This window comes from Corticium candelabrum, chromosome 18 (genome assembly GCF_963422355.1).
Source record: "Corticium candelabrum chromosome 18, ooCorCand1.1, whole genome shotgun sequence".
NCBI lineage: Eukaryota > Metazoa > Porifera > Homoscleromorpha > Homosclerophorida > Plakinidae > Corticium > Corticium candelabrum.
The window spans coordinates 2,212,776-2,240,609 of NC_085102.1; the positions used below are offsets into that span (position 1 = coordinate 2,212,776).

General features: G+C 37.3%; 2 protein-coding genes and 1 long non-coding RNA gene across 4 annotated transcripts; all 3 read right to left on the reverse strand.

Annotated features, from left to right (window-relative positions):
• Positions 1-3,938: 3,938 nt before the first annotated feature.
• On the reverse strand, positions 3,939-13,393 carry LOC134194234 (uncharacterized). Of its 2 annotated transcripts, none has more exons than XR_009972171.1 (6): positions 13,313-13,393; positions 8,697-8,782; positions 8,610-8,628; positions 4,523-4,630; positions 4,414-4,456; positions 3,939-4,343 (listed from the first exon to the last, which is right to left on the reverse strand). It is a non-coding gene; the product is annotated as an uncharacterized LOC134194234 (long non-coding RNA). The 2 variants fall into 2 exon arrangements; XR_009972172.1 differs by having other exon boundaries at positions 8,697-8,831; positions 13,313-13,371.
• Positions 13,394-19,886: 6,493 nt separating this feature from the next.
• Positions 19,887-25,170, reverse strand: LOC134193972 (dynein regulatory complex subunit 5-like). The gene is made up of 13 exons (XM_062662848.1): positions 25,091-25,170; positions 24,946-25,031; positions 24,199-24,263; positions 24,048-24,126; positions 23,400-23,527; positions 23,296-23,339; positions 23,028-23,137; positions 22,856-22,957; positions 22,720-22,795; positions 21,093-21,210; positions 20,733-21,034; positions 20,400-20,459; positions 19,887-20,345 (listed from the first exon to the last, which is right to left on the reverse strand). Exons 1-13 carry the CDS (start codon positions 25,148-25,150, stop codon positions 20,199-20,201), a joined length of 1,377 nt encoding a protein of 458 aa, XP_062518832.1. The 5' UTR covers positions 25,151-25,170; the 3' UTR covers positions 19,887-20,198.
• A 787-nt stretch (positions 25,171-25,957) lies between these two features.
• LOC134194211 (putative defense protein 3) lies at positions 25,958-27,402 on the reverse strand. Its single transcript, XM_062663138.1, has 6 exons — positions 27,184-27,402; positions 26,976-27,127; positions 26,829-26,923; positions 26,679-26,761; positions 26,389-26,611; positions 25,958-26,323 (listed from the first exon to the last, which is right to left on the reverse strand). The coding sequence occupies exons 1-5, from the start codon at positions 27,392-27,394 to the stop codon at positions 26,478-26,480; spliced, it is 675 nt and encodes a 224-aa protein (XP_062519122.1). The 5' UTR covers positions 27,395-27,402; the 3' UTR covers positions 25,958-26,323; positions 26,389-26,477.
• Between the last annotated feature and the right edge of the window lie 432 nt (positions 27,403-27,834).

Here is a 27,834-nt window from a genome sequence, read left to right on the forward strand (position 1 = left end):
GGTTCCTAGAAGTTGTAATGAAACAATAGCTACACTATCACAAATATTAGTAAGTTACAATCAAAAAGATAATGAAACTGCAATCTCACGATTTTGACAGACATGCAATCTCTTGATCAAGTTCACTACTGGTACCTCAAGTGTTACATATGACTTTTGCACTATAGTCACAAAGGTTCTGAACTTATCATTTAATTGTAATTGTGATGTAAATCACAGAAAGTTCCCAATTTTTATTCAAGTTTGTTATTCCTGTGTCTAGTTAGAACAACGATTGACTTCTTTCTGTCAATTCCTTCAATGATTAGAATCACCAACAACTTTGCAACTCAACAATTTCAAATTTATCAAAGAAACCAATTAAACTGCATAACCTAGAGGCTCGATCTCACAAGCAACCAACAGCAACTACGCCTAGCAACTAAATACACTGTTTACAGAAAACAATATCAATCATGTCTATGCTACTACATCTATCCTTCACAAATCAAGTGTCTGTGAAACGGCCATTTTGCTTGATTGGCAAAATTGTCAATGTCAAACAGATATAATGCCATTTGGTTATCCTACTAACCTCGAACTTCATATACAATTCCAAATGCTTGACAACAGCTTAGTTGACATGACAATCAATTACAATAGCCACAGATAACTGATAACAAATGAGAATGACCCATTGTAAAAGCATGGTCAGATGCAGACACTGGTATGTTAACTAACAGTGTGTAGACACCAAAATGAATGAATGTATTTGGTTTCGATCACTGACCACAGACAGACTCTTGGACAAATATAGATGTTACAATCTTGCTTCAAGAAACGACCTTCACCACAAATACTATGCATTACCTGATTGTTCCCACATAATTCTAGCAAACCAGAAGCATGAGGCATGTGTCAGAATTCTAGTCTGTAAAGATAACCTAAGGTTAAAGGTCTTGCAGCCACACACCAGCAGGGGTTAAATCAAACACAGTTGTAATGCATCGCAAATATCCAAGGAACAGTACACTTGGTACACACTTACTACACAGACTACAAATCTCCTCAAATTGCAACATTCGAGCAGACAGCTTGCATTTTGTGCAGTGAATATGTACACATACACGCATATTTTTTATAAAACAAAGTGTATACAAACCCAATAAGGTATTTAGCCTTATGGATATAAATTCCAAATCAATTGCTAAATTAAGAGAAACCGGTTCAAGGCAGTTTGCAATTTGTCAATGCATTTGACTGGATACAAGGCACAATGTGATTACAGGTTCATTCATTGTCGCCTTGATGTAACATAACCTGAGACAGCAAAGGTCACAGAAACATTGGTCTAATAACCAGGCATACAATGCAACAGAATTAGCTGCTAGCCATCAATATGAACATCATTTTGCATTCGCAGAGAGCTGGTAGGTAGTAGGTAATGTTCTCACAATATTATTCATTACGTATATATGCCATGCAGCTGAGAATTTCACTTTGTGCTGTAGTCTGAGTAACTTGTAGTCTCATGGCTGTTTCAGTCTAATCAGCTAGCATCTTACACAAACTATATTTTGTAGCTATTTATCATCAATGTCTCTATAGTTCTCGATGATGTCTCATACTATACACATCAGTTCTGTTACCTTACCAGTCTACTCAATCCTTAGTCTCACATAGCTAGACAATTTCCACCTCGTCATACGCCCAGAGGTATGACACGGTGAAAAGGGTCTGACTACGCAAGACTACATGTCCCCACTTCAGGGCATGCAAAATTTCAGTTTCCTATAAACCTTCCCAAAAGCGAGTTCTATGGATTATACCGAACAGAACCTACTGTCAAGTGAGAACACTTATTTGTCTGTAATAAAAGTGATATATTGAGTAACAACTGATTTAGCTTACATATCTGACACAACAAGGTAATAAAGACCACTAGCAGTAACACTAGTAAAATACAGACACACACTAGCAACTCAATAATACAGTAAACTCCAAAATGTTTTTGATATCATTAGACACTGGACCTGATCTGAATGGTCTGTCCATGGCCAAACCAGTTTTCGCACAAAAGTATGATGCGGCAGAAAGGGGTCTGGCTACACGAGACTAATGTTGACGATAGAAACAATTCTTGGTTGTTTGCTGTACGTAGTTTTAGATCATGTGTGTAACCACGCCATTTAGTGCGTGTTGGGACAAGCGAAGTTTGATATACTTCCAGTGCCTGAGTTGCAAACAGAGTTGAGCATTCTCAAGTATGTTTAAGTCTGCACATTACCGAAAGTAATATCTGCCGTGGCAGTTGTAATAGTCACATAATATTCAAAATCTTCACACAACTTCTCAAACCAGCTTGACTAATCAGAGAGAATTCATGCACTGTTTTAACTCAATGTGTTTGTTTCTTGTGCAAATGAAAGCGTCTATAGTTGGATTTGCCAATTTTAATTAATTAAACTGCCCAGATCAGGGGTGCCCAAACTTGAAAATAATGGTGCTAAATATCTGGTGACAAAACTTCATCTGGTGCTGAAATACAGAGTAACTATAAACTCTTACACCTTAGCTAAAAAGGTGTCTGAAGTTGTATATAGGTCCATTGGCACATTAGTTCATAATACTTTTTACGATTTCGGTAACACTTAATGATGAACAGTGCGATCGGTAGTAGACCATTTCCATGCAGGCATTTGAATTTTCCTGAGATTCGACCAATAGTGCACATGCGCTGCGTACGTCTGCTAGCTTGGAGATGCAAATTTGAGCTCCCAGTATGCACCTTTGCCATATTTATGACATTTCGGAACATCTACATGTCATGATGATTTGACAGAAGGTATTTAGGTAAAGTCCTACTAGCTAGCTAATACATTATTAACAGACAACAAAATAATATGCCAGCAAGATAACACAAACAAAGAAGTACGTACTATTGTAAATAAAATCTTCTCCACAAACTGAGAAATTCGTCTTCACATAGACTCTTCAGACATTCATTAATATAAACAAACTTTACCTTCAAGCACCAGCCCGTTTGTTGTGCGATCCCTCCTTTACTCTCCCTTACTATGCAACGCTCAGAATCAAAACTGTCGCACTGCTACGTGCTTAGAACTCTTCAAATATTGCTGGCCATGTGACGATGCTGAGAGGTGGTCACAACTATAAGTCTGCATTATTTTTTACATTGGTGTCCATCTGTTTAGACTACAATAATTACCAGGTGAGAGGAAAGAGTGAGAATTAAGAAGCTTTCCTACTTTCAAGAGGACTGTGTGGGAATTAAGTCATGCAGGCAGTCTGTCTGTCAAGGATGAGAAATAAACCAAATCTGAGAAAGTATGCACCAGGTTATAGAGTCATACACAGCCATATCTGTCAATGCAATCAACCATACAAACATAAGTCACAGGGTGTAGTCACAAATCTAACCTCTGAACTCTGACCTAGCCCTCACTACTATGACCTACCCCTCAATGTCAACAGTAATGCATATGACTGTACATATAGGCCGGCCCTACTATGACCAGCATGATCTAAGAGATCATCTAAACAATGGTTTCATCAATGTTGGCTATCATGCATGCAGTAAGCATTAATTAGGTCACCAATCATCATTATATCAAACAGAACTTAGCTGTAAAGAAAATCAGAGTATTGCTAAAGCATCACAACCTCTTCAAATGACTGACAAATAAATTCTCAAATTCTAAGATAATGCTTCAGTGGACCATTTCCCAGCAACATTGAAGCAAAAGAATGGAACAAGTCATGCAGAAGACAAAGGTGACAGCTTCACCTGCATTTTGCTACAAAAATAAGCCAAAGGGTCTGGTTATGTTTGTCTTGTGCATTACATGATTTGTTTAAGCACATCAATGGTGTCCATAACATGACTGTTTAAACACATCAATGGTACAACCCTAAGTGAAAAGCAAAGATATGGGCAACACAAGCTCACAACAGAGGCTCTGAAATATGTTTCTGCAAATAGCAAAAATTGAACAGACCTTTCTTGTAGCAACGATAAAGCATCTAAATACAAGTATAGAGTAAAGAAGGGCTTGAGGCTTTAGATTTCATGCATCTGACAGTATTTGTTAGTGTCAATTGCATATTATTGTTCCTGTTCCCACGCTCTTGTTTATAAACACAAGCTGTAAACTAAATGTTAATAAGATTACTACCTGCCATACTCTAACATTAACAAGCCTAATAGCAAAATCTAGAGATTTACAAGACCAAGAGTATACTCATTGTGGTAGAGTACTGTAATGTCCTTTTTCGGCACGAGGACTGCTGATCCAGCCTTCCTTAGATAGGCAATCAAGTCACCTGCCATTGACAAGATTCTCCTAAGCACAAGTAGAGCAAGATTGGTAAGAGTGAGTAAGATGGTCGACACCCTCTAATATTTGTGCATACAATTTGCTGGAAAGTGATAGAAGTGATCACTTGGCATCAGCATCTACTGACAACACTTGTTAGCATGCAATAAGGTACTCTCACTCTTAATTACCTACAAAACAGTTACCTGTTGTGGATACAACACCAACACTTTGCTATATATGTGTGAATACAGCAGACAGATTGAAAGAAAACATTACCATAATAACTCCAAGCAAAGTCCTTCAAGTTCATTCTGTGTGATAGAGTTATAATTATATTTAATCACAGAAAGGTATAGCTAGTTTTATCAATATTGCCAATACTGATGCTCAATCTGTTACTCAACTAAAGGTAGACATACGTTTATTCCCTTCTCATACTTTTGATCTAATCATAAGTGACACCCTTGTTGTTGCTTCTAGATCTAGTTTTTACTTCCTGTTGATTATTGAAATTTACCAGCTATCAGTCTGTGATATGCCTGAGTAACAGCTGGTATGTTGGGTGGACAAAATACATCAAGTGTCAGCAATTGCATAATAATTATGTCACCTGATATATATGCTCACTGAGCATATATATCAGGTGACATAATGATCATGTTCTCTGATACATAAACTTACTAAGCATATATCAGGTGACATGATTATAGACAATTATTACAATAATTATTAACTGTCTCTATTGCCATTGGCAATGTAAATCCTCATGACTAAGTTAGTAATGCATGCCTCCTTTTTCCACTAAAAATTGTATTTCTCCTACATAATTACTCCAGCTGTCGATCACTCGATCTCTCTTATATTATAATACAATCCACAATTAAAACAAACTCAATGATTTTTGATAGTTCCATATATTTTGGTGACACGAGAGCATGAAAATTGAATTGTAAAGACCAACTACATTCAGTTGCAGCAAGAATAAGTGACTTGAGTGATTGTTCAAAGTCTTCAAAATGTATATGGTTTACTACCTATATCTGGTGGCAGAACCGTTTGTAATTGAAAGGTAGCTGGAAAAAATTACATACAGTATGCTGTTGACATTCGTCTCATTTCACGTATTGTTTGTGAACGGTAGTTTCAGTAGGTTTATGAGTGCTAGGATACTGAGCATACATATAGCGTGCTGCTCAATGTCAATCAGCATGCTTATGTATGCTTGTAAAAAGTTAGTTAAATGCCATTTGCACAGTCTCTTTACAATTAAACCTGAGCTACAGCCTTCATTGTTTCTGCCATAAGTTGTGTAAAAAGTGTCAGAAAATTGTTTTTCTATAAGAGAAATGTTAGAAACATTTTAATGATCGATGCAGCTATGGAACACTGCCATATGGGGTAAATTAACTTTGTTAAGAATTATAGACGTGCAAGGTGACCAAGTTTTAACTTCTGGATGACATCTTACAGACATTATAATGTCTTTGGTATGCAAAGGACCATAAAGTTGTGGTTTGAAATGTTAAAACTTTGTCTAGAGCAATCTAATTTATACATTTTTAAAAAATACGCAGTTGAACTACTGCACATCTGAAAGTACTCACAGAACAATAACACATTTGTCTACATCATTGTGCCCCAAGAAAAAAACTGCACCATGTACCTATAGACCAACAATTATGCCTTAAGTTGACAAAAAAACAGTTATTGTTAGTGCCACTATTCACATTGTGATACAGTTCATTCTTGCACATAGAAAGAAACTCATTCCTACTTCATCCGCAATTAATACAAAAGATGGAAAAGCATTTCCTGTCGCTGGCAAATGCTACTACTTCATACATGACTCACAACCCTAAAGACATGTGCAAGTTACAGCAATATAGGTGATGTGGTTAATCAGCCTTCTGGGGCCAACATATGCATAAGAGAGGGGTAAGTGACCATCACATAGTGCCATTAGCAGACAGCAGGCAAACGGTGGTGCAGGCAGTAGGAAGTGCAAGCAGGCAGCTCACAGCTGACAAAAAATTATAACTGGAGTCTTACAGTGTCCATGAATTGTTGCTTTCAATGAATTACTTTATCCCACATTCACAAAAAAATAAGTCACTTTTAAAGCATTTTATAAGCACGGAATATCACAGATTTAATTAAAGCACTTCAATCAAGGATTCTTCAACACCATGATGTTAATTATACCTTCTACTTACACAACAAAAGATAGAATTAGTAAGTATAAAGCATACATAGAGCACTCTATTTGTGCTAAATTGTCTTACATAACTTTGCTGAGTATTTCAGCAGCTCTGTCATGCAATAATGGACATAAACAACTACATTCAAGATTTCTGCCCAGCATAAGAAAAGCACTGTTGTAATGTCATCGTAACTCTAATGCATTTTGTGATCATCATGACAAACTATAACAACCTTCAAGAATACTTTCAGTTTGTCAGCTTCTTAGCTACTTGAAACAGCGTCGTTTACTCTACTTATGGTTACTTCATAACATACAATCGCCGCAATATGTTTCAACGCTTTTGGTGACTAATTTAAAACCTTTTTCAAGTTGCTACAACATATAAATACAGATAAGAAGAGATATCAAAAAATGACAAAAGAGAGCTACGGAAAGACCAGTATTTGTTTGTTGCTGCAAGAAAATGAAAATGAAATAAAATTTCTACTCACAGCAAGTTTGTGAAAAGGTGGGAAAACTGCAGCAATGTTCTGCACGTCTGGTAAAGCTATAGCTATAGTGCAATGTGCAAAAACATCAAAGTCAAATAAGTTTGAAATCATATTTTGTAACTTGATCACAAATTCTTAGGTGACCAACACCATCATAAATATCATTGCCATGTTCTACTTAAATAAAAACATTATTCAATTCTCACTAAAAGCAACAGCAGGGACTAGAAAGCTTAAACGGTCAACATTTGCACATAAAGGTCAACATTTGCACATAAAGGTGAAGATTAGTTAAGCCACAAAAATAGTGTCATCTTTAACTCTGAATTCATCCACATCTAATTAATATAACTGTTACCCAAATAACAATGGTCACTAACCACAACATTGCCTCGTTCTTCCCCATTCTGCCACTTAGGTAGGAAAGCTGACTGCAGTCACCATGTAGTTGTAAACCATAGATCAAAATACATACAAAATGGAAATTGGAACGCAGAAGCACACTACTGATTATGTATGTTCACCAGAGAAAGATGTGACAAGTGGACATCATGATCAAAGGCTGGGAAAATTCTCTTTTCCACAGCAACAGGCAATTAATGTGGTCAGGAAAACACCTCATATTAACATACCATTAATACAGCATGACTCCAAAATCAGTAATAAGAATAGCCAAAACGTTGATTCGTAACATAAGTATAATTGGTTTGTAGCCCAGTACCAGATTTGTGGGATTGAGAGTAGGAGCCAAGGCCCACTAGGAGGTTGTCAGGACAGCATGGGGTCAACTAGATCATCAGATCTTATAACCACATATATAATAGCATCATCTTCTGCTGGTCTGTGACCTCAACTGGTATATCATCTATTTCCATAAAGGTATTTTGAATGCCATTCTAGTCAATATTTCCTTGGCCACGACTGGAAAATTGCAACTGTTCATTAAGCTAATCACAAACGAGTTACAACTGCTTTATAATAAGTCTTCAATGACAAATCTGTAGGTGTTCACAATAGACAGAAAGCTATTGTCACTCTACAAGAAACTGCCAGCTACCAAATGGCAGTCATGCAACATCATGAAGAAACTCAACTAATGACAACTGTTAAGTCCCAAAGTTGTGGTTGTTTCTCTAAAACTTCTAGTAAAGTACAGTCATTCTATACAAAACATTAATTCAATCATTTACATGATTGAAAGTCCCAACAAAATTAACATTGTCTGGTTCACTGTTACAACCAGAATCATAGTTATAATACTCTTAATCACATCTGGGTGACAGAAATGTCTTTATTGCAAATTGTGTACCAAGAATTGTTGATTGTCTATTCAGCAGTGTCTCTACAATACAGCTAACTATCAAGTTTGCTTATGCAACCAAAACCATAGTAACTGTCGAAGCTCAAACACTACCTTCGTTTTCTCCAAATTCAACTTCCAGTACAGTATTAAGTAAATTTGTTACAAAGGGATTTCCCATACCCACATACTACTCAATCACAATGATTCAGCATACAATTTAATTAAAATAGATTTATAATTTCAAACGATACACTGCAAGATAAATAAAGTGAACTACACCATTCACCGTGTACCTTGTCTGTTCTTCATAACCTATGTAGCAAATACACATATATTATGTCCTGATCCTTCAGAAAACAAACAATTTCCTGAAACTGTACTTTGTCTAATCAATTGGTCATTCTTGCATTGTCTCTTGCCCATTCATACCCCAATGGAGACTTCCATCTTTTGCCAGTGATGCTAACTGCAGCATAGCAATCATATCCAGTAAGACATTAATTGACATAAATTATCTATATAACACATACATACTTAGATAGACAATTAAGCAGACAAACAAAACAATTAGTATGGGTACAAACACAAACAACTTAATGTAACAAAATATCCTTACTCTTAAATCTAAGTCTTAGAACAATAACAGTGTTAATTTGCAGAAGAGATTTCAGATTTTGCCTTGAATGCAGATGCTGTCATCTTTTAACTACACTACAAAAAGAAATACGTAAAAGTCTAATCCACGTAACAACATCTCACATTTGGTTCACTGTAGGCTACAACATACTGTATATTCTCTGCAGTGTTTAGTTCAGTCAATTCACTATGACAAGCCAATGACTAACAAGAAAAACTTGACCTAATCTAAAGATGCATGAATGTTAATTACACCAACAAGCTGCTGTCTTAAAAAGTATGTAACGATTGCTTTAATTATCAATATATGCCTTAATTTATATCATTGATAGAATACTATAAATGATAAGAGATGTTGAAAAACATGTTTGCAAATCAAATAAATAGTTGTGGGATGTTATAATATCCACTTGATCAAACATTGAATCAATCAAATCATTGACAACTGCTGGCATCAGGTATAGTAGATATCGAAAAACCATTCCTGGGTGAGTAGACATATCTAGGCAAAAAGGCTTACGTACTCTAAATGTTTACGTCTACTGAGGTTAACTAAACACTCTTGCAGACTTTCCATGACTGTGACAACCTATATACTCATATGTTTGGGTTATATCAATTACTTTAAATGTGAGAGGAGTCGGAAGCCCGTGCTTGCCTTAACATGGTTATAATCAAGAAGCCTGATGTAGTCAGCACCCTAACAAGAAATAATAACGATTCACCAAGCGTGAAGTAAACACTTGCTTATCAGGACACAGTACATCATAGAAAAGAAAAGACCTAGATGTCAAATTGTATGGCACCTATTCACATGTCTCAAATAAATACAGATTGAGAAGACTTGTCATGGCTACTCTACTACACTTGCTACAGTTGTTTCGGCTAGTCAACCGCTAATTGATTCTACTGTACCCCTCGTCACTACAAAATACTGTTCTCCTTGTTGACAGCCACTACAACTTAATACACTTGGACTTGCCCTACTAAACACGCAAATCCACCAAAAAAAGACATGGGTACATACTGTGTGCCAATATTAGGTTTCTTCCATGCAGTCGTATCAACAAATGTCTATCAACCTTAATCAAAGCAATGCTCTCACTGTGTAGCACACAGTATTAACAATGAGTCAACTTCTGTGATCATGAGAGCTATAAACAAATCATGCTAGCACTTAGACAAATGGCAACAACAACAGCAACAACAGATCACATTCAGCCATCACACTTTATTGACCATCACTGTGCGACAAACAGGCCAACGCATTAGTCCACTGTCTCACAGGCTAGTTCGTACTAGCTCTAACGGAACAATAGTTACACTTTCACAAATCTTACAATAAAAAAGATAATACAACTGCAATCTCGATTTTTGACAAACATGCAATCTCTTGATCAAGTTCACTACTACACATGTTATGTATGAGGTACTTCCAGCACTATAGTTACAAAGGTCCTGAAATAAACAATTAATCATAATTGTGATGTAAATCACGAAAGTTGCCCATTTTTCAAGTTTGTTATTTCTGTGTTTAATTAGAACAACGATTGACTTCTCTCTCTTCAGCAGACACTAAATCCATTCCTTCAATGATTTGGATCACCAACAACTTTGCAACGCAACAATTTCAAATTTATCAGAGGCCTATTAAACTGCATAACCTAGAGGCTCAATCTCACAAGCAACCAACAGTGCCTACGTCTGGCAACTAAATACACTGTTTACAGAAAACAATATCAATCATGTCTATGCTACTACATCTATCCTTCACAAATCGAGTGTCTGTAAAATGACCATTTTGACTGATTGGCAAAATTGTCAATGTCAAACAGATATAATGCCATTTGGTTATCCTACTAACCTCAAACTTCATATACAATTCCAAATGCTGACAACAGCTTAGTTGACATGACAATCAATTACAATAGCCACAGATAACTGATAACAATGAGAATGACCCATTGTAAAAGCATGGTCAGATGCAGACACTGGTATGTTAACTAACAGTGTGTAGACACCAAAATGAATGAATGTATTTGGTTTCGATCACTGACCACAGACAGACTCTTGGACAAATATAGATGTTACAATCTTGCTTCAAGAAACGACCTTCACCACAAATACTATGCATTACCTGATTGTTCCCACATAATTCTAGCAAAGCAGTAACATGAGGCATGTGTCAGAATTCTAGTCTGTGAAGATAACCTAAGGTTAAAGGTCTTGCAGCCACACACCAGCAGGGGTTAAGTCAAACACACTTGTAATGCATCGCAAATATCCAAGAAACAGTACACTTGGTACACACTTACTACACAGACTAACAAATCTCCTCAAACTCTGCACTCGCTGCAACATTCGCACAGACAGTTTGCAATTTGTGCAGTAAACATGTACACCTACAGGTATATTTTTATAAACAAAAGTGTATGCAAACTCAAGTTACTATCAATTACAGTGGTTTCTCGTCAACATCCATGACATTCACAGCTTGAAACTGAGAGAATGAAAGAAGGCTGTCAAAACAGCTGAAGTCGTTGTGGTTACAAATGTGGTTTACTAACTCCAATAAGGTATTTAGCCTTATGGATATAAATTCCAACTCAATTGCTAAATTAAGAGAAACCGGTTCAAGGCAGTTTGCAATTTGTCAATGCATTTGACTGAATACAAGGCACAATGTGACTACAGGTTCATTCATTGTCGCCTTGATGTAACAGAAACATTGGTCTAATAACCAGGCATAAGATGGTACAATGCAACAGAATTAGCTGCTAGCCATGAATATGTACGTCATTTTGCATTCGCAGACAGCTGGCACGTAATAGCAAATGTTCTCACAATATTATTCATTACCTATGCTATACAGCTGAGAATTTCACTTTGTGCTATTGTCTGAGTACCCTGTAGACTCTTTGCTGTTTCAGCTTAATCAGCTTGCATCTTACCAAAAGTGAATTTTTTTAGCTATTTATCATCTATGTCTCTATAGTTCTCAATGATGTCTCATACTACACGCATCAGTTCTGTTACGTTACCAGTCTATTCAATCCTTAGTCTCACATAGCTAGACAATTTCCACCTCGTCATACGCCCAGAAGTATGAAGGCGACAAGGGTCTGGCTACGCAAGACTACATGTACCCACTTCAGGGCACGCAAAATTTCAGTTTCCTATAAAACAATCCCAAAAGTGAGTTTGGACGTGTACCATGGATTATACCGAACAGAACCTACTGTCAAATGAGAAAACTTTGTCTGTATTGAAAGTGATATATTAAGTAACAACTGATTTAGTTCGTATATCTGACACAACAAGGTAATAAAAACCACTAGAAGTCACACTAGTACAATACAGGCACACACTTACTGCTCAATAATACAGTATAAACTCCAAAATGTTTTTGATGTGATTAAGTTGCATAGGCACTGGACCCGATCTGACTAGTCTGTCCAAGGCCAAACCAGTTTTCGCCAGGAAATATGACACGGCAGAAAAGGGTCTGACTACGCGAGACTAATGTTAGCAATGGAAACAACCCTTGGTTGTTTGTTGTACGTGGTTTTAGATCATCTGAGTAACCACACAATGTAATGGGTGTAGGGACGGGCAAATTTTGATATACTTCCAGTGCCTGAGTTGCAAACAGAGGTAATCATTCTCAAGTATCAGTTTCCACATTACTGAAAGTAATTTCTGCTGTGGCAGTTGTAACAGGCACATAATATTCAAAATCTTTACAAAACTTCTCAAAATCGGCTTGACTAATCAGAGAGCATTCATACACTCTTTTAACTCAGCGTTTGTTTCTTGTGCAAATTAAAGCGTCTATAGTTGGATTTGCCAATTTCAAATTAATATAATTAAACTGCCCAGATCAGGGGTGCCCAAACTTCAAATAATGGCGCTAGAAATCTGATGACAAAACTTCATCTGCCGTTGAAGTAAGGAGTAACAATATACTTTTACACCCTAATTAAAAAGCAGTCTGAAGTATAGGTTAAGTAGCACATTAGTTCACAATACTTTTTTACGATTTTAGTAACACTTTAAAACAAAATTCATGAACAGTGCGTTCGGTCATACTAATGGCAGGCTGAGATTCGGTCAATAGTGCGCATGCGCTACGTCTGCACAGCAGGGTAGCTTGGCGCTGCTTTGGCGCTGCAAATTTGGGCTCGCGGCTACAAGTAACGCCAGTTACACACCCCTGCCATATTTATGCCACTTCTGTCATGACGATTTAGTTTGAGTGTAGATACTAGATCGGGGATATCTAGCAGTCCTGTACACCAACTACATTAACAGACAACAAAATAATATGCCAGCAAGATAACACAATCAACAAAGTACATACTATTGTCAATAAAATCTTCTCCACAAACTGAGAAACTCGTCTTCATACATGCACTGTACACTCTTATACATTCATTGATATAAACAATCTTTTACCTTCGAGCACCAGCCCATTTGTTGCGCGAGAAGACATTACGCAAAGCTTGGAATCGAAACTGTCGAACTGCTAAGCGTTTAAAACTCTTCAAATATTGCTGGCCATATGATGTATGATGGTTATACTTTAATTGTGGTAAAAGAGGTACGTGAACCTTAATCACGCGTCTATTGACAAACTAACAGTTTTCCTGCTTATTTAAATGCATCAGTATTTTTAATTAATAGACGAGTGATTCTAGGTTCATCTCTTTTACCATAATTATAATAAACCAGTTTTTTCAGCTTTCAGTATCGTACGTTATATGGCCAGCAATATTGGAATTTTATGTGAATTCCGAGGTTAGTAGGATAACCAAATGGCATTATATCTGTTTCACATTGACAATTTTGCCAATCAGTCAAAATGGCCCTTTTACTGACACTCCACTTGTGAAGGATACATGTAGTAGCATAGACATGATTGATATTGTTTTCTGTAAACAGTGTATTTGGTTGCCAGGCGTAGTCGCTGTTGGTTGCTTGTGAGATCGAGCATCTGGGGTATGCAGGTTAGTTGGCCTCTGATTTGACTGATTGGCAAATTGTAGAGACGGATCTAATGTCTACTGAAGAGAGAGAAGTCAATCGTTGTTCTAATTAAAAACAGAAATAACAAACTTGAAAAAATTAGCAACATCACAATTACGATTAAATGTTTAGTTCAGAATCTTTATAACTATTGTGCAAGAAGTCATACATAACACGTGGGTTACTACCAGTAGTAGTGAACTTGATCAAGACATTGCACGTTTGTCAAAAATCGAGATTGCAGTTGTCTTATCTTCTTTATTGTAAGATTTGTGAGCGTGTAGCTATTGTTCCGTTAGAGCTAGTACGAACGAGCCTGTGAGACAGTGGACTAATGCTTTGGCCTGTTTGTCGCACAGTAATGGTCAATAAAGTGTGATGGCTAAATGTGATCTGTTGTTGTTGTTGTTATTGTTGCCACTAGTTTAGGAGCTAGCATGATTTGTTTATAGCTCTCATAATCACAGAAGTTGACTCATTGCTAATACTGTGTGCTACAACAGTGAGAGCATTGCTTTGATTGAGATTGATAGACATTTAATTTGTTGATACGACTGCATGGAAGAAACCTAATTTTGGCAGACAGTATGTCTTTGGTAGGTTTTGTGTGTTTAGTAGGGCAAGTCCAAGACTATTAAGTTGTAGTGGCAGTCAACAAGGAGGAACAGTATTTTGTAGTGATGAAGGGTACAGTAGAATCAATGAGCGATTGACTAGCGAAACAATTGTAGCAAGTGTATTAGATTAGCCATGACAAGTCTTCTCAATCTGTATTTATTTGAGGTGCAATACAATATGACATTAAGGTCTTCTCTTTCTAGGATGTACATACTGTGTCGTGATAAGCAAGTGCTTATTTCACTCTTGGTGAATCGTTATTACTTCTTCTCAAGGTGCTGACTACAGTGCTGACTACATCAGGCTTCTTGATTTTAACCATGTTAAGGCAAGCGCGGGCTTCGGACTCCTCTCACATTTAATTAAAGTAATTGATATAACCCAAACATATAAGTAGTTTTGACGGTCATGGAAAGTCCGCAAGAGTGTTTAATTAACCTCAGTAGATGTAAACATTTAGAGTGCTTAAGCCCTTTTGCCTCAATATGTCTACTCACCCAGGAATGGATTTTCAATGTCTACTATACACTGATGCCGGCATTTGTCAATAATTTGATTGATTCAAAGTTTGATCAAGTGGATATTATAAAATCCTACAACTATTTATTTGATTTCCAAACATGTTTTTCAACATCTCTTAATCATTTATACTATTCTATTATTTAAGCAAGGGATATACTGATAAGCATTAGTTAGACAATTTGTAAAACAGCAGTTTGTTGGTGTTCATATATCTTTAGATTAAGCCATGTTTTTCTTGTTAGTCATTGGCTTATATATATATATATATATATATATATATATATATATATATATATATATATGTTGTAGTCTACAATGAACAAAATTGTGAGATGTTGTTACTTGAATTAGACATTTACGTAATTTTTCTTGTAGTTAAAAGATAACAGCATCTGTATTCAAGACAAACTCTGAAATCTCTGCTGTAAATTTAACAGTTATTGCTCTAAGTTGTGAATAGGAATATTTTGCTTGTGAGGCCTACATTAATTCAGTTTCATTGTGTTTGTACCCATACTAATTGTTTTGTTTGTTTGCTTATTTAATTGTCTACATAAGTATCTATGTGTATACCTTTCTAACATAAAAGAACAATTTGTGTCAATTAATGTCTTACTGTGGATGTCATTGCTATGCTGCAGTTAGCATCACTGGCAAAAACGGAAGTCTCCATTGGGGTATGAATGGGCAAAAGACAATGCAAGAGTGATCATTTGGATAGACAAAGTACAGTTTCAGAAAATTGTGACTCTGAATGATGACACTATTAATTAATAGATGTGTATTTGCTACATAGGTTATGAAAAACAAACAAGGTACACGATGAAAGGTGTAGTTCACTATATTTATCTTTAGCAAGAATTGCTAAGACATACAGTGTATATTTAAATTACAGTAATAACAGTAGATGCAACTACAGTAACATGTTGAGTGTAGGGACTGCAAAGACGCGATGACGCAGACGCGCGGTCACGAAGAGAGAACGCAACATTTCATTGAAAGTGCAACAAAACGCCGAAACCCGACTTTTGAACAGCCTCTGGCAGGTGCCTTTCTTTGCTCCTTTCGCTTCACACTTCATCTATTATTGTTTTGCAATCTGTTGTTCACTTCGTTTCTAGAATCTAGAATGTCAACTCCCGTTCACATAGAAGTATGTATTAGGAATTCAAGGTCCAAGCACTCGCTGTGTATGGTAAATTCTGCATGACCTCCAGCCGTTTTGTAAGTTCCAGTTCTGCTACATACATATATCGGCGGTCAAACAGTATGTGTTTCGGTTTCTATCATTACATTGCACTCGTTTGGAGTTGCAGAACAGCTTTCTGTCTTTCAAAAATTTCAATGATGAGCCGTACCTTGCTGAAAATGTTTACTGTATTACCTGCGATGTCGGAGCTTCATTACAACTACCAGAGTTTCAACGTAAAAGTCTCGTAAGTGCTTCATTCTATAGTGATTTAATAGCTATATATCTAGAGCACAACGAATTTGTGTCCATGCCGTTTCTCCATCAAACAGTTGGATAAGAAATAGACACCGTATTTTCACCTTTACTGTCTAATTGGTAGTGAGCGAGAGGGACATGATCTAGGAGCTCAAGCAGACGAGACGATATCGGTTGCTTCACAATGGGCATTACCCTGCAGTATAGGCTGCCATCACTCACTAAATAATTGTCCAGGTAAATCATTAGATTAATTAATTGCATTGTCCTTCTTTTCAGTGAATTTTCATGGTCTTCGGGAAAATCTAGTCTACGAAAGCAATTTGAAAGATCAAGTGAGCTCCACAAAGCAATTCTGTAAACCACAGCAACTGGCAAGCTAAATATTTGAGTCGCTTCATTATGTCTATAGCTCTTTCGTACGCCAACACAGCACTAATGTTCTGTGACCAGTAAGTGGCAGCGACAATTTGTCGCCATGCACATAAACCTAAATGAGTTTTTTAGTCAAGTGAATCCTCACGTATAGTGTCGTGCAATAGAGTCGTTTTGCTCCAAAGTACCCACGTGTCTAATACACAGAGATCAAGTGTATTCAATACAACCTAGTCGTTGCAGGACCACCGGGCACAGGAAAAACGTCGCTTGCAGAGCTTTAGCTCAGAAACTTGCCATTAATCTCAGTGACAGGTGCATGGCAACAGTTTTGCACATTAACCTATACACCCAAGTTTTATACAAATTTCTGTTTTCGTCTAGATACCTTCAAACTCTTCTCATTGAAATATACAGCCATTGCTGTTCTCCAAGTGGTTTTCAGAGGTAAAACGCTTTGTGTGTATAGCGCGCCTGTCCATTTCAGAGCGAAAAGCTTCTTCACAGAATGTTTGAAGACCTAAGAGCTAAGACAAGAAATCCAGAGTTATCAATCTGCGTTCTCATTGACGAGGCAAACTGGTCTTTTTCATTGATATATATATATATATATATATATATATATATATATATATATAATGATATCATATGTTTGTTCAGCTAGGTTGGATGTCAGCACGCAGTGCAGCCATTAAAGGAACCGATCCATCGGATGCTATTCGAGTTGTCAATGCTTTCCTCACACAGATAGACCGCATCAAAAAAGGAAAGAGCACTGATTGTCAATATATTAATTTATGAATAAACGCTGACTGTTTAGACATTCAAATGTATTAATCTTGACAACGTCTAACGTGACAGCAACGATAGACGTAGCCTTTGTCGACAGGTGATCGTACTAAACACGACAAAAATGTGTTTACAAAACGTGACTTTGTATAGCACGTTAGAGCCAACAGCAAGCACTCTAGTGGTGTGTCGTCAGCTGCGGCAGCTTATATATCTACCGTTCTTGCATCGAAGAGTTCTCACGGGTAAACTAGAAGTTAGACCATAACACATCACGACTAACCACGTTCTGTTAATTAAGGTTGGAATAATCAAGACGGGAGAAAATCTGCTTGATCTCAGGTATATATCAACTATACACTGAATTATTAAATCATACACGACATTTAACGCTCTTTGCGCAACAGGGCTCTTGACATTTTGAGGCAACATTCAGCTCTGAACCAATACGAATTTAATTTAGGCCGCTCCAAGAAATAGTTTCTGGTCTACAGTTCTCTAAAATTGACGCGAGTGAGCGGTAATTATTATTATAATTATTATTATATCGTGCTCAACCAGATCAGTCTGGTTTGCAAAGTCTATTACAAGTACCGGAAGTAACCCCTGCTTCAGAAGTACTTAGACCATCACGGCTGTCTAGAAAGAAGACATGACTTTACGAAGGATTCGCGTTATTATTATTGTCGTGCTCAACCAGATCAGTCTGGTTTGTAAAGTCTATTAAACCCTGCTTCAAAAGTACTTAGACCATCACGGCTGTCTAGAAAGAAGACATGACTTTACGAAGGATCCGAGTTATTATTATTGTCGTACTCAACCAGATCAGTCTGGTTTCTAAAGTGTATTACAAGAACCGGAAGTAAACCCTGCTTCAGAAGTACTTAGACAATTACGGCTGTCTAAAAAGACGATATGACTTCACGAAGGTTCCCAGTAGATCCCAGAAGCACTGTTTTCTGTAAGTGCCGCAGGTTGTGATGACCTGGAATAATGTCCAACCACCGTGCAATACCTGCCGTGCACTGTGCCCAAAGCTCCCAAGACCACCGGTACCACCAATGTTCCACAATGCCAAATGCGGCTTATCTCCACTCGCAAGTCGCTGTACTTCGCCAACTTCTCAGCATGTTTCTTGCCAATGTTGCCATCAGCAGGACAGCTGATATCAATAAGAAGACAAGTGTTTGTCTTCTTATTTCTGAGACAGATGTCTGGACGATTGGCTGTGATCTTCCTGGCAGTGGGGATGATGGACCCATTGTAGAGTTCGAACAATCATGTGCATGGTTTTGAGACGTTTCAGGCTGCTGATACTGCCACTGACATGTACATCTGGTTACAGAAAGTATACAAGCGATCCTTAATTAAGTTATAGGATAGGAAAGTTAATAGCTATAGTTTTTGTCACATTGTTTATTCCACAGTCTCCTTCATGGTTGCCCCATTTTTTTGCTTTCCAGCAAAGCAGCTCTATATATAGGTTATCTGGTGATCGAGGAAAGGTCATCAATCATGTTACAACGTTGCTGGTTCAGTGCCATGTAAACTGGCAATTAAGTTTCCACCATGACACCTGGAACCACAGACAAACCAAACACAATGCATGCATTAGCAATCACTGCTGAATCGTTCCTCTAGCTGACTCAAAAGATGGTCTATAGGAAAGGGATTGCGATTGTACGTTTACTATACTCCCTTGGCTCTTCAGGTGAAGTATATTCTCTCTGTTTCTCTGCCGTCCCACAACATTGCAGAATTTATGGATTGCCAAGACCGACCTGCCAGAACCAACTGCTTCTGCTTTTTTGCTGTCCTGTCCTTAATGTAGCAACCTGAAAAAAGGGGGAGCTTAGGCACCTCGAGCACCACTTTGAATCAGAGTTGCATATATATATATATATATATATATATATATATATATATATATATATACACACACACACACACACACACACACACACACACACACACACACACACACACACACACACACACACACGGCTCTGCCCTGGATCCGCCACTGAACATAAATAGTCTCTCCTACAAAAGAAACTTTTGTGTGTATATTCAGTAGCAAATCTAGAATGGCTCCTGGGGAGTCCCGCAAAACTGAGTTTAATGAGTCTCCAAAGTGTTAAACAAATATAGATCAAGATACTCAATTAATTAATTGGTATAATTACATAATTAACTAATTAAACTATAACTAGAAATACCTGCTCGCATAAAAACCTTTCTATACCTATATCAGACTTGATCTATCTAGAATATAGCTAAAAGACAAAATGCAAATAATAACCATGCTTCGCTTAGACAAAACCAGTGACGTTACTCCATAATACCAGTAAACATGAATGCTGCACTGCTACTATTAAAGCTCAACGTTTTGTGAAATACAGCCAGTCACACGCTGTTCACTTTTAGCTATGCACACAGCAATTGATCTGTTTGATGCCTCATTGTCAGGTTACCAGCCAGCAGCTTTGTTTTGGTTACGTTTTAGTATCTGTGAAATGCAGTACTCATTCTCCTCCCCCACGTTCGTTTGTCTCAAATCCATATTGACAATTGTTGTGTTCTCTTCCAAACCTTCGTGCAATAGTCGACCTCCAGTCTGCAAACAAAATACATTATCCTGCTTATTTCATCAAAAATACGTATACTATACATCTCCAAATGGGTTGCTGGTCAAATCAATAGATGTAAGTGTTGAATTCTGAAGAGCAACCTTAAAAACAACATTTATTTGTACAAAGTATTAATGCCAATATGACTAAATTAGCACTAAAGTTGTGAGATGCATAAACAAGAACAGAAAGAGAAACAAAAAGCAGAAAAGCATACAGGACATTTAGGATACATACTAACACAAGAAAAAGCAATACTATATAATTAATCAGTCTAGTTGTAAAAAATTAGATTTAATGTTGCTATAGTTACTAAGCTTTTGCCCTTGTATATCACTCAACAAAGAAAAAACAAATGCGTAAACTACGTCTACCTCATTCATTGCCTGTGCACTCAACTCTCCCAATTCATTGCTGCCTAGATGGAGTGTCGTCAAAGTTGCATTCTTTAGTAGTGCTTTGAGGATTCCAAAACCGCCTTCATCACTAAGCCGATTGAGCCTAAGGTTAAGTGACAAAAGTTTAGAGTTCTTCTGTAATGCATGTCCTATAGCTCCTCCTCCATGGCTACCAATTTGATTATTGGCAACATTCAAACTTTTGAGACGACACTTGCTGACTAGTAACTTGCCCAAAGCACGAGCTCCACCGTCACCTATCTTATTATGTGACAAATCTAAAAACAGAATAACTTCATATAATTTCACTTTCATTATATCAATTATTCTGTTTACCGAGTGTTTCAAGACAGGGATGCTCTAGAAAGTGACTGATAAGAGTACGTGATTTCTCATCAGTCACGTTACTACGATGCAAGTGAAACACTGTTAGACTCCGACAAGACTTCACAGCCTACAACATCGTCAAAAGACAATCGTGTAGTGCACATTACAACCCGTCTATTACCTATTGTTTGGCTAAGACACTTACTTAGTCATACTGTCATTGACATGCAGTCATTTCTATAAATGACAGTCATTTCTATAAAATCATACTACTACTGTTTCTGCTATTGACTTTCGATGCATCATTTTATCTGCATCATTGCATCATTTGCCTGTGTGTCTGTCTGTCTGTTTATCTGTCTGTCTGTCTGTTTATCTGTCTGTCTATGAAATATATTTTCATAAATCAGAACTATTACAGGCTAAATCAGATTACAAATTAAATGAAACTAAGCAACTCTTAAACTAAATGTCTAATACACAATACACTACAGTTGACCCTGGCTGGATCTTATAATGACTATGTAACTAATAAACAAAAATTAAAAAGTGTCCAGTTCTGAGCTGTGCTTTTGACCACCAAAGCTGTTCTAGGCTTTTCTTTGCAACTAAACAGAAAAACGATGTCTCCAAAATGATTTAAACTCGGCAGGATTCTTTCGTCCACTTTCATCTTTTGAGAGATGTGAGAGATCGTCCAGATACTTTAAGTTAATGCTTTCTCTCTCCAACAATCAAAGTGTGCAAACACAAGGGGCACAACAGATGGTGAGGAACCTTGTGGTAGCATTTCTCTCATGTACTTTTGGCTTTGATTTCTTCTCTACAAAGAGTAGCAGCTCCATCAGAGAAGCCTTGGCTAGAATGTCAATAGCAAGGATGTGGCATTGAGACATCTAGATCAATGCTATTCCCAGATTGATAGCCCAACACAGTAATGTCTGGCTTGTTGTCTGAATTGCAGTATCGATGTTGTGCTTCATTTACATAAGCTTCCAAGACAAGCACTTCATATGTTTACTATAGAGTTAAGTGTGTAGACAGGGCCACCTCCAGTTTTACAAGTTAGAAAGTGGCATCCATCCATATCTGATTCAAGAGACTTTCCACAATCACATGAATTGGACCAAGAACTGAAAGGCATCATATAACCTAACCTCATCAAGGATGCCAAGCGATAATCGTAGGATTCAATTGCAAACTCAGATGAGGAGGGTATAGCATCAAGCCAAGCACCTGCTCCTTAAACGAGCTGAATCTTTAGGAGTAAGAGCATTAGTTGACAGTGATTTGGCGAAAGACTGGCAATACTTATCTGTCTGTCTGTATGTCTGCTTTCTGTTTGTCTATCTGTCTCTCTGTTTGGTGATGCCAAAGACTCCTCTTAAAACAGATGTTTGTTTGTCTGTATGTCTCTGTTTATTTCTTAGTTTGTCAATCAATTGGTTATACCAGTCAATAGTCTTGTAGCAAAATTGTTCCTTTCACTTTTGGTTAAAAGTTAAAATTTATGATTAGCCTAATCTGCTACCACATGCTTCCCACAGCAGGCTACCTAATATAGTCATACACGTACAATAAAATAACAATGTTACAGCTCAGAGGTTTCAACTACATCTTTATATCAGTCTACTACCTTTGCCAAAAGTGAGCAGTCTTGTTCAGTAAATTTGAAGAGTGACCAATCAAAGTTCATTCCACAGTTTTTGACACTTAAAATCAAAAATATATAATATATATCAATAACTACACATCATAACAAATTGCAATACCCATAAGTAATGTGAATCTCCTCTAACTTAGGCAACACTCTGAACACAATACCAAAGTCTATGTGATTGCAGCTTGGTCCACCACCTCCAACTTCGCTAGTTCTAACCACAAATGACACGATAATCAAGTACTGTGTATTGGATTGCTGTACTAATATTAGTAACCACTCACGTATCAGAAGCATCATCTTCATTGCTAGTCCCATCATTAATGGGTAACAATAATTGTTGAATTCTTAAACACTTGATAAATTTCGATGACACCATAAGTGTCTCATTCAACTAAATATATGAGTACACATAAAAATGTTTCTAGAAAACCTGCTACCAACAACAACAACAACCAGACACAAAGAAAGGAAGACTATTAATAGGGTATTAACAAAGAATAGATGAAGTACACACAGCAAACCAAGAAATCAACAAGAAGTGCACCTTACCTCTTTGGGATCCGTCGCCTCTGGAACAAAGTTCTCAATAAGTCCTGTAATGTCACATTGTACATCAATCTAACAATGATACAACATACAGCATCACAACAAACCCTGAAGATTTCGCTCAAAGAACATTCTCTTCCATGAGTTTCCATGATTGCTGACATCACAAACTTCCCATCGTGATTTACAGCTCCGCTGCCAAAAGCCCTCGTCTTCAATCAGTGGCGCCGTCACTCTGTAAAATGATAATTGGAAACATTAACAGGCAATGAACATAAACTATAAACACATAATGTCAAACAATAAATTGCAAAGTGCCAAAGTCACAGATGAAAATATTCTTGCAAACTGATAAAGAGCTTTCCTTCATTGATCATACATTATACATTACATAAAACATAACTGCTTGTGACTGTGTCACATGGCAGTTAAAAGAAATTGATTGTGCAACTACAAACATTTCTTGTAGTGCAAATGTGGCTAAATCGTGCATCAACTGTTAGCAATTTCAACTAATTCTGTTATACATATATTATTGTAAATTTCTGTCATTCTGTGTACATTATTCCAAATATGTTCAACTAAATTAATGCAAACACTATTTGCTTTAAAAATCTTTCCAAATTTGTTGCATTATCTGTTATCCCACAACAAATAGCAATGAAAAATGCCCACTTACTAATTAAACAAATGATAAAAATATTTAAGATTTAAAATTAAATTGAATACTAAATTAAAGTGCCAGTAAACTTTACTTTAATGGCAATTTTGTAGAAAGCATTTCAAGAACTTTCTTTTTGTGTTTCGGTTTCAGTTCATCCAGCAATGGATTGTCTATAGATAGATAAAAATATACCAGACAATCTCACATACATTATTATTACATTGTAATATCAATGAGCTGACCTTGAAAGTTCCCAACGATATGCATGATACAAATATCAAGTAAATCTGGTACAGTAGCAAGACTCCTGCAAACAATTTCAAACACTAATTCCATTGAATGTCCCATGCATGCTTAACTATTTAACATTTAAGTGTTGTAAATGTTATACAGTGATATCCAACTAAAAAGACTACTGAAGATGTTAACTGTCAATGCGTGATGAAAATTAAAATACTGAACACCTGTCAACACATCATATAACAATGATGTAGCATCATCATACAGTAGGTTATTTAGATTAATTAATTAACGCCATCTAGCTATGAAATATTTTCCATGTGACCATTACTTTATCTATTTTCTATTGACTACTTCACTCTGACTATCATTTACAGCTCCGAACATGAAGCTCTCATCTTGTTGTCACAGTTAGATAAAGAATGCTCAAAACTAGACTTTTCACAATAGCACATCACTAATAAGCTTTAGAAAGTAATTTAAAAATTAATTAACTCAATTAATTTTAACTAAGTAATTTGATCTAAATTAGCAATTTGACTCTTTCAAAAATTAGTCCGAAGCAACAATTAATTGGTTCCTATCTTTAAGTTATCAAAGTAACAGCCAAAATCCAACAATAAATTATATACAAATAAATTTATGATCTGCACTTCGTTGCTGAAGCTGATCGAAGCTCAAACTCGTCAATCAATTTAATAGGTGAGTCTCTTAGTGTTTGTTGTGTAAATGGAACATTGGTACAATACCATTCAGGATCTTCTGCAATGATCCGTCTCATTCTGCGAGGATCTGCTGCAGGATTCTTAGTTGCAAACTCATTTCGCTGAAAAGCCTACTAATTGCAGATAAGACGCAACAACTATATATAACCGTCTAAATTATTACAATTACTTTCTCCTCGTCCTCATCTTTAGCCTGCTTCTGAGGTCTACCGATGCGATTAGTTGCCATTGCGACGAGCTAAATTAGCGCAAATCCCGTATGTACAGTAAGTTCCCGTATTTGACAACCTGGCTTTGGACACCGGCAAGATTGCGCATACGCATGTACCCGTACCCGTATATCTGCGTGCAAAAGAGTGGTTTGAGTGTACATGCCAGAAACTGAGAGTTATGCATCGACCTCTTACGCGAGTGCACACCCAGTGGCGAATCCAGAGTTTCTAATAGTGGTAGGCGCACTACAGACGTCGCAATGTGACGTCACGAAATAAAACATCAGACAGATATATCTTTAATTTTTGGAGGAAACATCATGTGATACAGTCCGTTGCTATCCTCGCGCGGAAGGACCATCGAAAGCAAAACGCAAGCCTAGTGTCGAGGCTAAAAGTTATATTTAGGGTAGGATTAGGGTCCGGGACCACATATGGCAATAATGGACTAACTATGGAAACCACAACTGGTCCGGGGAATTATACGAAAACCATAACCTGTTCGCCGGACCTGTCACCAGCTAAGGCGGGACCACCTAGATGGTACACCTGCTTTCTTCTAGAAATTTTGCCTACAGAGTGACCTTTGGTTGCGTAGACCCATTCACAAAAACAAACAAGATTGCATATATACAATTAGTCTTGCGTAGCCAGACCGAGACCTCTTTCCGCAGCGTCATACTTCCGGGCGAAAATGACTGCGTCTGCATACTCATGTTCAAATACCTCTGAAGTCTTGTCTGTGTACTATACTTTCGGTCTCAAAAGGGGTGGACGCGCGCCTGTTGTGCCATCCTCTAGATCCGTCACTGCACACCATACACTGTGTTACGTACAAACGCCAATCAGTAACTCAACCATTTACTGTTGTTAGGTACGACCAACAAACGTACACAGTGAGTCAAGAGTACTATTTTCAAGCAAACATTTGTACATTCAAACAACTCCGCAAACACACTAAACATTACGATAATTCAGCTTCCGTTCGTGCTACTTGTCATCGTCATCATGAGAATGGTCATCATGAGAATGGCCATCATGAGAATGGCCATCATGAGAATCGTCATCATGCAAAGTGGCATTAGTAGGCGACAAATCTGTAGCGAACACCTCCTGGTACTTGTCAAAGAACTCCTTCCATTCCCTAAGTTTGGAAGCCCATTCTCTCATGAACTCCTTGCAACTATCATCTGGAAGGCCAACACACTATAGTAGAGACTCAAAACGGCGTTGGCGAGTGTCACATTTGTCTTACCGCGTATCGGTGGTGGCCTTAATGGCTTTGTACCTGTTTGAACTTAGAACGAAAAGGACGCAAATCAAGAACAGTCAGTAGTGCACGTGTTAATTAATTAGGCGATTATTATATAATAAGGAGTCACTGTTACCGGATTCGCACGTTGGACCATTGTATCCTGCTTCACACCTGCAGCGTGAGCTCTTGGCGTTGAGTGCGACGCACTGCCCGTGCACGCAATCTGGACACAAAGTGTGACGCTCTTTGCAACTGATTTCGTTTAGCTATTCTGAGTAGCGCGATCTTACTGTCTGTTTTGCTCTTTGCAGCCGTGAAGAAGGCAGACGGAACTTTTAACCAATATGTGTCTCTGTGCTCCACGACTGTGCAGCTAGTGAGACAGAAAGTCTAAATAGTTGGTCAAAAGAGGCATTAATTTAGTGATCTTGAATACTGACAATGCGCTCAAGTTGTAGTTCGGTATGCTCGATGGGGCCTTCCACGTGGTTTGAAACTCGTGAATTCCTTTATTGTTTTTGTGAGTGACAGCTCCCTGAGGCAAAACATTGTTAGATCTTTACTTATTGAGACATTTGCTTTGACACCTTGGGAGAATTGCAAGCCAAGTGTTTAGCTTTGCCTTTGGGGTTGAAAGCAGAGAACATGCCAATGGCCGTTGTGTCCGACCCGTCAGCCTTGCGTACTTGGCATAAAAAGCCTTCAATTTGATGTGATTTGTTAGTAGGTCTCAGTGTCACTAGAATTAGATATCATTATATTCAAAGAGCGTTTGAAAACCCTTTTTAGACTTACTTGTGTATTTCTTGTTAGGTAGGTAACCGTTGCAGGGCACGTCCATTGTCACTCTGTATGGAGGAGTTGTTGTTTGTGGTTGAGCATTGTGTCCATAAGCACCAGGGTTAGGAGCCATCGAGGTGCATGCAGTCTGTGGAGCTCCGATGGCGTAGCCCTGAGCTACGGCCAGGATTGCCAATGCAACCGAGATTAAACACAAGATCTTCATAGTGAGCTCTCCAATATAATATACTAAGTGAGGCCTAGTGGTCTGTCAGCGTCTATATATGGGCCGATTTTAACCACGCCTGACTTCCAAAATGTCCCGGATTTGCTTATCACACCATAATAGAAATTATACAAAGCCAATCAAAGTTTAATATAAGTTTAGCATATGCTAAACAACTGTTTAACTTGTAATACTCTAATCTAAGATGCTATTGGTAATAATAACAATACAGTACTAAGAGTAAATAAGTAAACCAAAGCCTAATATAGATATATACAAGTATGCCAATTATATATATACTATTATGGAGGTTTACTGTAGTATTAAACCTGTACCCGTAAATTTCAAATCATTTGATGTGCACATTTCTTAATTAATTAAGTTAAAATTTGTTTTCAAGATTCAACTTTAATTAATTAACATACTGTAGAGAAATTAGC